This window comes from Chiloscyllium plagiosum, chromosome 23 (assembly GCF_004010195.1).
Source record: "Chiloscyllium plagiosum isolate BGI_BamShark_2017 chromosome 23, ASM401019v2, whole genome shotgun sequence".
NCBI classification, from domain to species: domain Eukaryota; kingdom Metazoa; phylum Chordata; class Chondrichthyes; order Orectolobiformes; family Hemiscylliidae; genus Chiloscyllium; species Chiloscyllium plagiosum.
In genome coordinates this window covers 35,418,674-35,428,340 of record NC_057732.1, presented here as the reverse complement: position 1 = coordinate 35,428,340, position 9,667 = coordinate 35,418,674, and the positions used below count along the sequence as shown (strand labels likewise).

At 40.6% G+C, this 9,667-nt stretch overlaps 1 protein-coding gene across 1 annotated transcript; it reads left to right on the top strand.

Annotated features, from left to right (window-relative positions):
* The first annotated feature begins 479 nt into the window (after window positions 1-479).
* On the top strand, window positions 480-9,173 carry guca1a (guanylate cyclase activator 1A). The gene is made up of 4 exons (XM_043713924.1): window positions 480-732; window positions 3,753-3,902; window positions 6,291-6,381; window positions 8,287-9,173. The coding sequence occupies exons 1-4, from the start codon at window positions 535-537 to the stop codon at window positions 8,412-8,414; spliced, it is 567 nt and encodes a 188-aa protein (XP_043569859.1). The 5' UTR covers window positions 480-534; the 3' UTR covers window positions 8,415-9,173.
* The last annotated feature ends 494 nt before the right edge of the window (window positions 9,174-9,667 follow it).

Here is a 9,667-nt window from a genome sequence, read left to right as displayed (position 1 = left end):
TCTTGGCTCAACTACTGGGATTATCACAGCTGCCCTGGTGGTTCATCCAGTTCCTTATGCATCATTCCAAAGAAAGCTCATGCACTTGCTTAAACTACAGAGCATTGATTTTCAAAGCTGAGATTGATCTCAGTGGATCACATTTTAAAAAATGAAAAAGTATCAGTTCAAATGAATGCAACTTGACTGGTCTGAGGGGAGGAAGAAGGGATGAAAGTGACAAAGAAAATGCTGAAGAGAAAAAATGCATTTGAAAGTCAGAGTGAGCTGTCAGATAAATGCAGCTGATTAGTGATGATTGCACTTTGTCCTGAAGTAACTTCACCTTAGCAAAATCCAGGCCTGACTCGCAGTTGGCCAGTATCTTTTTATAAATATCTTGAGATCTTAAATCCATATTGGGGGGAGATTAAAGTACCTGATTGGCCAGAGCCAAGCTTAGCTCTCGCTTAAATTAGCTTAAATGCTCAGAGGACTGACAAACATACCTCAGCATTTGTGTACTCGTGCAGACACTTCGCAGCAAGAGCCAGAATGGGAAACTCACAAGGCACCACTGTGGATGACATACAGGCAGTGGAGCTTCACCACTGGTACAAGAAGTTCATGGTTGAATGCCCATCCGGACAGCTGACCCTGCACGAGTTCAAACAATTCTTTGGCCTTAAGGGATTGAACCAAGAAGCTAATGCCTACATTGAACAGATGTTTAAGACTTTTGATATGAATAAGGTAAGGAAAGGGAAAATCAATTTAATTTAAAAACTTTATCTATGGAAAGTATATCAGGTAGTGGAGGCATTTTGAGAATTGGAATGTGGTGGTTGGATGATGGAAGGAAATGAGGTGAGATTGGGAAATAGAGGGATGGCGTAAGATGAGTAATGGAGAGATAATTTGAGATGGGTGATTCAGAAGGAGCATGGTAAACAGACCATTACATGCATGGTACACTGAATAATAAGCGATCAGTGAAATTGATGGTGAGATGTTTATGTACAGAGGTTCACTGACATTGTTACAGATTGAGCTAAATGTCTGGTGAAGTGAGATTAATCATAGCGGCCATCAAGATATGGTAGTAGTGAGATATCTATAAAAAGAGAGTAGTTATTGTTGTGAGGTGGTGTGTAATTATCTGCTGCGCACAAAATTATAATTGCATTAGAAGTAGTTCACAGTAGCTTCATTCAACTGATTCCAGGGATGAGAATGGGTGAGGAGTGAGGACTAGACACTCCAACAGCTTTTAACCATTCTGGGCAAAGTCCCAGAGAACCAAGGCATTTCTTCTCATCAGTCTGCCTCTGCTTTATCCATTGTCTTAAGAGGAAAATTTGGGCCGGTTAGAAGAGTGAGCGCTGATCTTATTGAAATATATGAACTCCTGAAGAGCCTGAACCTGGTAAATGCTGAAATGATGCTTTCCCTTACAGGAGAGGCTAGAACCAGGGGCCACAGTTTAAAAATACAAGATTATCTGTCAGGCATAAATAGTTGCTCTCCCTCAGAGAGTCATGCGACTGTGGAACTCACTTCACCAGAGATTAGTGGAAACACGTCATTGAGTATTTTTAAGGAAGAGGTATTTAGATTCTTAACTAAAAAGGGAATCACAGGGTCTTGAGCTGCCAAGGTTTGGGGTGCAGTGGTAGGCAGGAGAATGGAGTTGAGGCCAAAGTCAAATTAACCACATCCTTGCTGTGTGCGAGGGTAGGCCAGAGAGACCTCTGATGGGGACACCCTGGGAACATTGGCAACAAGGACAACTTCAACAACAGATATGAAATTAGCTGTGCAGTGATGACAGAGCTTTCAGTAAAATATTGACAAGGATCAAAATGGTCATGTTCGACAACTTGACAACTGGAATTCTGCAATGAAGGATGATGGCATGTTGTATTCTGCATATTCACACCATTAATTGTGTCCTTTCCAGCACCAACAACAGATATATAATAAAGAACATGCTGGCTACAAAGATTTCAATAATCTAACAATCAAAATTCTAGGCATTTGAAATACGGTTTATCTACTGAGTTGGGATTGAATTGTCACAGTGAAGGTTTTGAAGATTGTGCATTGCTGGCTGGTTGTAGGCTGTAGGTGGGACTTGCAAATGTGCACGGTGACAGTGGAAGGTGTCCATCCAAGAACACTCTCACCATGTGCTTGCTCAGGTCACAGAAATGTTGGTGGAGCCTCACCCACCTTCAGGTAGACAGGTGGAAAATCCCTCTCCCCACTCCAATAGTTTCCATTGATTCCATCATCAAAGTTACTCTGACATTCTTAACCAAAAGCAAACAAGTTATCTCCCTTGGTTTCAGAAAGATTTCAGAGAAGAGTAACTGGTAGTTTAAAAAAGCCACCAAGAGACTTAAAAGAATGCAGTGCATACACCTTGAAAGTGGAAACAAGTGGTGAAGAAGGCACTTGGCAAGCTTGCTTTCATTGGTCAGAATATTGAGTATCGGAGTTGGGATGTCATGTTGCTGCTGTACAGGACATAGGTGAGGCCACTTTCAGATAACTGCATACAATTTTGGTCACCCTTCCGTAGAATGTTATTTGAGAAGGTGCAGAAGGAATTTACAAAGATGTTGCAAGGACCCATGGGTTTAAGTTAAAGGGAGAGACTGAACAGGCTGAGGCTTTTTTCCCTGGAGCATCAGAGGCTGAGGGGTGACCTTATAGAGGTTTATAAAATCATGAGGAGCATGGATAGAGTGAATAGGTCTTTTTCTTCAGGTGATGGGAGTCCAAAACTAGAGGGCATAGTGTTAAGGTGAGAGGAAAAAGATATGAAAAGGACCTGAGGGTTAACTTATTCACACAGAGGGTGATGCGTGTGTGGAACCAGCTACCAGAGGAAGTGGTGCAATTACAACATTTAAAAGTTAAAAATCACACAACGCCAGGTTATAGTCCAACAGGTTTATTTGGGATAATTTGGAGGAGCTAGTGTTAGACTGGGGTGGACAAAGTTAAAAAGCACACAATGCCAGGTTATAGTACAACAGGTTCCAAGTAATAATGGTGAATTTGCATCTACTTGTGCATTATTATCATTTACATTGTTAATGCTTCTGCACTCATATCAAAGTCAACATATTTCAAAATTGCTCTCTGAATTTGTAGAGTATAACAGCAACTTATATTTGAATAGCAGCTTTAATGTTGTAAAACATCCGAAGGTGTTTCAAAGGAATGCTGAAAAGCAAATTTGGACAATTTGTGTGAGCTTTTCATTCTCAGGATTGGTAGTTTGAGTTGGGAAATTATCAACTAAGCAATTCTACCTTGTTTTTAATAGATCCATTAGTCCCAGTTTTCACTCTGGAAAGGAAAGGATAAAGCCAGGTGAATCCACCCCCCAGGGGTGGGCAAGTATAGAGGTAGGTCTGAGGAGAAAGGCCTTGGTTCTCTGAGTTTTATGAGAAGCTGTTGAAGTGTCTAGTCCTCACTCTGCACCCACCCTCATGCTCCCTCAGATCTCAATGACACATCTATGCCAATCAGTTCCTTACCATGAAACCCATTTGATGCTTTTAAATGGCCTGTACTTGCTTCTTTTTCTTATGTTCCCACAACCAAACATTGAACATTAGCACTTCTGGAGTCGTTGGAAGAGCACTGAAGGTGTCACCAAGGACCCATTTCTGAAGCCACTTTTCCTGAACTTTAGCAAGAGTCAGTGTGAAGAAACTTAAGGGCAGTGTATCTGACCACTTTCTGTTTGCTGATTGCAGGATGGGTATATTGACTTCATGGAGTATGTGGCTGCCCTTAGCTTAGTCCTCCGAGGTAAAATGGAGCAGAAATTGCGCTGGTATTTCAAGCTGTATGATGTGGATGGCAATGGCTGTATTGACAGACACGAACTGCTTAACATCATTAAGGTAAGAATCCACTGATATTTACGAGAAAACTTTCATCTGAACATCATTATTAACATTACAGGAGGCAGTGAGAATGACTAATTCCTGTTCCTCTAATGTGAACCAACAAATGGACTGTGTAGAGTATACATCATAGAAATTGACTTCTGATGAAGAGTCCCCAGACTCAGAATGTGGACACTACTTTCTTCCCACAGATGCTAACAGACCTGCTGAGTTTAGCCAACAATCTCTGTTTTTGTTTCATAGAAGCTGACCATTGGGCCCAGTGAACCTATGTTGGGATTTCTACTCCAGAAATATCTTCTCATTCCATCTCAGCCTTTCCACATTTACTGCTATTCCTTTTCCAGTCATGTACTTGCTAGTTTCTTGTTGAAAGTGTCTAAGTTATTTGCCTCATTCAACTCATGGGATAGCAAATTCTTACCACTCACTGAATAAGGACAATACCCTTTATTTCCCGCTTGGATTACTGATCATGTTGTAGTTATTGCTCCTTATTCCTCCTTTTTGGGAATTCATTTTTATCTAAAGTCACAGTAGAGACTGATAGAGCTATCTTCCATCCATAAAGCTGGAGATATTGTACCAGCTAGGCACAGCTGATAACACTTTTCCTCTCAGTTTGAGGTTGTAGGTTAAAACCCCAGTCCAGGTCATAAACAAGGTTGAGACTCCAGGGCTGCAATCAGGGAATGTTGGATTGTCAGGCGTGCTGTTATCAGGAGAATATACGTTCAAATTGAGGTCTTCTCTCCTGGATCTGATGATGATGAATAATCTCAGATCTCCATTGGAAAAAATGGAGACCTGAGAACAGTCCATGTGTCCTAACCAACACCATGTCTCAACCATCTGGTGATTTGAGATTCCTGGTGTGGAACAGCTACCACATTTGCCTACGTAATAACAATCACTGCTCTGAGAAAGGTAACTCATTGTGTGAAGCACTTTATTTTTGGCAATTGTAATGTGGTCTATGAATGGCAACACTATTATTATAGTTTCCCCAGATAAAGCAGTTAACACTGAAGCAAATGACACCTTTAATGAAACAAAAACAGAAGTTTGTTGGAAAAGCTCAGCAGGTCCGGCAGCATCTGCGAAGAGAAATCAGAGTTAACGTTTCGGATCCAGTGACCCTCCCTCAGAACTCATGCGTGAAAGGAAAAGTTTCTTGTTAGCGAGGTGATTGAGCCAGAGGATCAAGTAGAACTGCGGAGTGGTGTAGCCCTGAGCTTGAGGCAGCCACTGAGGAATGTGATATGGCTATGGAAACAAGTTTTAGCAAATACCTGGTCAAACGCCAGGAGTGACAGTGAAATTAATGTCGGTGGACAAGAAAAAAAGATTGGAATGGAAATCCCATTGGAGAGAGGAGCAGAACTTCTTCTAGGTGGGCATGCCTAGAAGAGATATGGCAGTGAGTTAAATACTAAATATAAACTCAACTAACTGCAGACGCTGTAAATCAGAAACAAAAACAGAAATTGCCGGAAAAGTCAGCATGACTTGGGTGAATATCTGGCTGACACTGAGCTAAGTGTTAAATAGATTTGGAAGCAATGTGATTATGTGTAATGGTTCCTGAAACACAGCAACACAACAAACAAGCCAAACAAGGGAACCAGTCAGTGGAGGACACAGAGGAATGCCGATTAGACAGGGATATTTGATTTCTTTCTGAGGACCAGATTATGCTTTTCTTTAGGAGCTAAGAATAAGGAAACTCCATGATAAAATATCCAGAAAAGGAACTGATTTGCTGGGCTGGTAGGGTGAATGGTGTTTCTCATTTCATGCTTGGGTTATATCAATTAATAAGCCTTTAAGAATGTACATCTCCTTGACTGGTTAAAAATAATTATAGAAATTGCAACAGGGTGGATGTTTTTCTAGTCAATCATGAATATATTAGTGCCAAATCTTGCATTAGAACAGTCCACTTTAACTCCACTCCCTGCCTGTCCCAAATTTTATTTACTTTTCAAATCTTTGTCTAATTCCCTTCAACTAGTATTATAGATTCTGCTTTCACATTCACTTGTGACAAAACAAGCCATGATCTAATTAGTCTTGTATGTAAACATTTCTTCCAACTCCACCCTTCATTCTTTCAGCCATAGTCCTCAGTCTATGGCCCATATTATTTTCCAATCACTGTGAGCAATCTTTCACTATTGACCCCCTTGCGACCTTTCTCAAAGCCTCAATTAACCAAATTCCCACTGGTTTGCCCATACACTTTAACTATCTCTGTTTCAGTGAGGAAACTTCAATTTTCAAGTCTTTTTTAAATGACTATAATTTCTCGCTTCTGGCATATCTGTCACTTAATACCATGTCTGTAGTTCTGCTTTGTAATATTATCATTTTTACTCCCAGGCTATCCGTGCCATTAACGGTTGTGAACAGGACATGTCGGCAGAAGAGTTCACAAACCGTGTCTTTGACAATATTGATATTAATGGAGATGGTGAGTAATTTTTCTGTTCTTTGTTTGCATCCTTTCCTTGTCCTTTCTTGAATTCACAGCCACATTGCTTGGAATTCCACCAACACTGAACGTCCCTGCTTTCCCCAACATCTTTTCATGCGTTAGCATGGGTCATGACGTTCAGCCTAGTTACTTGATTGCTAGAGGTATTGCAATGAGCCTGAACCAGTTATTCACCTGAAAGCTGCAGATGGCATTGACGATAGCGATCAGAACTTGGAACCAAGTCACTGACACTCATTTCAGAAGGCTACACAGCACTGAAGATATCACCCAGCTGGGAGAAATGAAACATTTGCAAAAAAAATCAACTGACTCAGCAAACTGACCAACAACTCCAACTAATTTCAGCATTTCTCTCTCTATCCCAGCTGAGATCACTCAACTTGTGAAGTTGTAAGAGGCTAACCACAGGACTGCGTGGTATTGCCCCTGCTGCTGGGCTAATAGTTCCCTAGTTTAAGTCCCACCTCCTCCAGCTGTATGTAACAATGCCTCTAAGCAGGCCGATTAGAAAATGTCGAAGAGTCCAACCTGAGGACTCTTGCATAACATTGCAGGACAGGTTGATTTGAAAATAAAGGAGTCCAACCTGAGGAGGGCCATTCTGGTGCAGTGGTAATGTCTTTCTCTCTGGACCAGAAAGTCAAGCTTCAAGTCCATCCTCTTCTAGAGGTAAGTCATACATGTCTGAAGTGGTTGATTAAAAATATCTCAGAATCCGACCTGATTCAGGTGGCTTGTAGATACAGCCCCATGCAATCAGAGCAGTCCACTCCCTTTATCCTTCATCTACTGTAGATGGCTGTACCATCAGCTTCCTGGGCCAAATGTTTTAGAAAGCCCTCATAAACTACCTCAGTCTGGGCACATCCTTCTTCTTTGTCATTATTCATGTCTTTGGCAAGGCAAATCTGAACTCATTGAAGTGCTTTGAAAAACTTCGCTACATTGAAGCTGTTGTGTCAAAGGAACAAGTGATCCTTCCTTTTTTTTATTGATGGTAATGATTAAGAGAGGAAATTGGCCAGGACATTAAAAAACACCTTACTTTGTCCCATTAATCGCATTGAGTCCAACTTTATCAATGGTGGCTGTCTCATCTCTGAGTCAGCAGAACACAGATATTTAAAGCACAGAAAGAGACCATTTTTCTGCTCTGGCTCTCTGAATGAGTAAATCACTCATTGCCATTCCTGGGCCTTCTCACCACAACCCCGCACATTCTTCCTTTTCATACAACAGTCTAATTCTCTTTTGCATATTTCAAATGTAAATTTCTTCAACACTCAGAAAGTGCGCTCTGCTGTGTAAAGAGGTTTGTTACACACGTTGCCTTTGCTTACATAGCAGTTGTTTTAAAACCGTGTCCACTCATTTTCAACTGTGAGTGAAATTCCTACCGCAATGATGACCACAAAAAATTCGAGGTTGATACTTCAGTGCACTGTTGCAGGAGTGCTGCACTGTCAGAGATTCTGTCTTTTAGATGAGATGTTTAACAAAGGTCCTGCTTGTAATCTTGAGTGAGATGTAACAGATCCTATGCACACACTACTTCCCAAAAAACGCTTGGGATTTCTCCCCAGTGTCATGGACAACGTTTATGCTTCTATCAAATTCAAATGAACATTTTATGGGAGCGTGCCATGTATAAATGGGCTGCAATGTTTCGCACATTCCAACAGTGACTACAACTCACAAGTACTTCACTGGCTAGAAATGCTTTGGGACAACTTGGGATTCTGAAAGGCAATTTATGTGCATGTAAACCAATTTTAATTGATTGTACAAGTTAAATCACCTCTTTCCTCCCAGTGTGTCTGCACCTTTCATTATCTGAAGACCTGAATTATTTTCCCTTTCACTATGTTTTGTTTGCAGGGGAACTTTCACTTGAAGAGTTTGTTGAAGGAGCCAAGAAAGACAAAGAGTTTTGTGATGTGATGATGAATAGTCTAGACCTCACTCATATTGTTACAATGATTCATAATCGAAGACACAGTGTGTAAAAGGGAGGAAATGGACAGAATTTCAGACGAACATTAATTAAAACCCAGAAACTATTTTTCCTTGTGTACAGATAACACACACACACACACACACACACACACATACACACACATACACACACACACACATACACAGAGTCTCACAGAATCATACTTGAACTTTGCTATTAAACATAATTGGGCTTGGAATAAAAACTACTTATTCCAGCATGGCTAAGATGATTATTCTTCAGTAATGGAAACCATTCTGTTAATCTACTGCAAAGCTTCAATCTGAAAGGAAGAACCTGAGTACAGCTTACAATGTGAGACAAGTATTGTGGGAATAGCTTCACAGGAAGCCCTGGCTTGGAGCCATAGCTCTGCTGGCTGACAATTAGAAACAGTGACTCCATCTTTGACCATCTGTAACAAGATGGAATGACAGATTATTGTAGAACTGGAGCTCAGTCAGAGCTATTGAAAAATTCTAATGATCTTGGAATAGATGGATATATATTATATGTGAATAATGCTTCAACTCAATACTGTCCTGCATGAATGACCTCTGATTTTGTAAAACTGCTTTCCCCTTAATTCCTAACATGACTATACAGTAGTACCTACCCTAAAAATACCTTACCCCAATTTAAAGAGTGAAGGAAAGACCCATTTATCAGTATGTCACTTTATTTCTGTAAAGCAAAGGACTTAATGTGCAGAATTGATTATGTCTTAAGAAAATACTTCATGTGATTAAAATATTTTTCTTAATTCTGATAGAGTGGATGGATTTTCACAATGTTTAGCAAATGCAATATCACCACTGCAATACATCTATGAGTTAGTTCATTGACACCTCATGCAAACCCAAGTTGCACTGTGTGAAATAATAATGAGTGAAAAGTAATGCTTACTGCTCCTAACTGTACCCTGTCCTTCAGGCCACATGGGCGGGAAATCAGCCTTAAAAACATTCAGCATTTGACTTTTGAGTGGCTCTGAATTCAAGATGTTTCACAAAAATAACACAGACTTTTTTTATTCACCCATGCCAAATGGGTTTCACTGGCTGGGCCAATATTTATTACCTGTCCCTAGCTGCCATTGACAATGTGAATAAGCAAATGGAATATTGTCCTTCACTGCTAGAGGGGTGGAGTTTAAAACAGGGAGGTTTTGCTGCAGCTGTGTGGGGTGCTGCTGAGGCCACACCTGGAGTACTGTGTGCAGTTTTGGTCTCCTTACTTGGGAAAGGATGTACTGGCACTGGA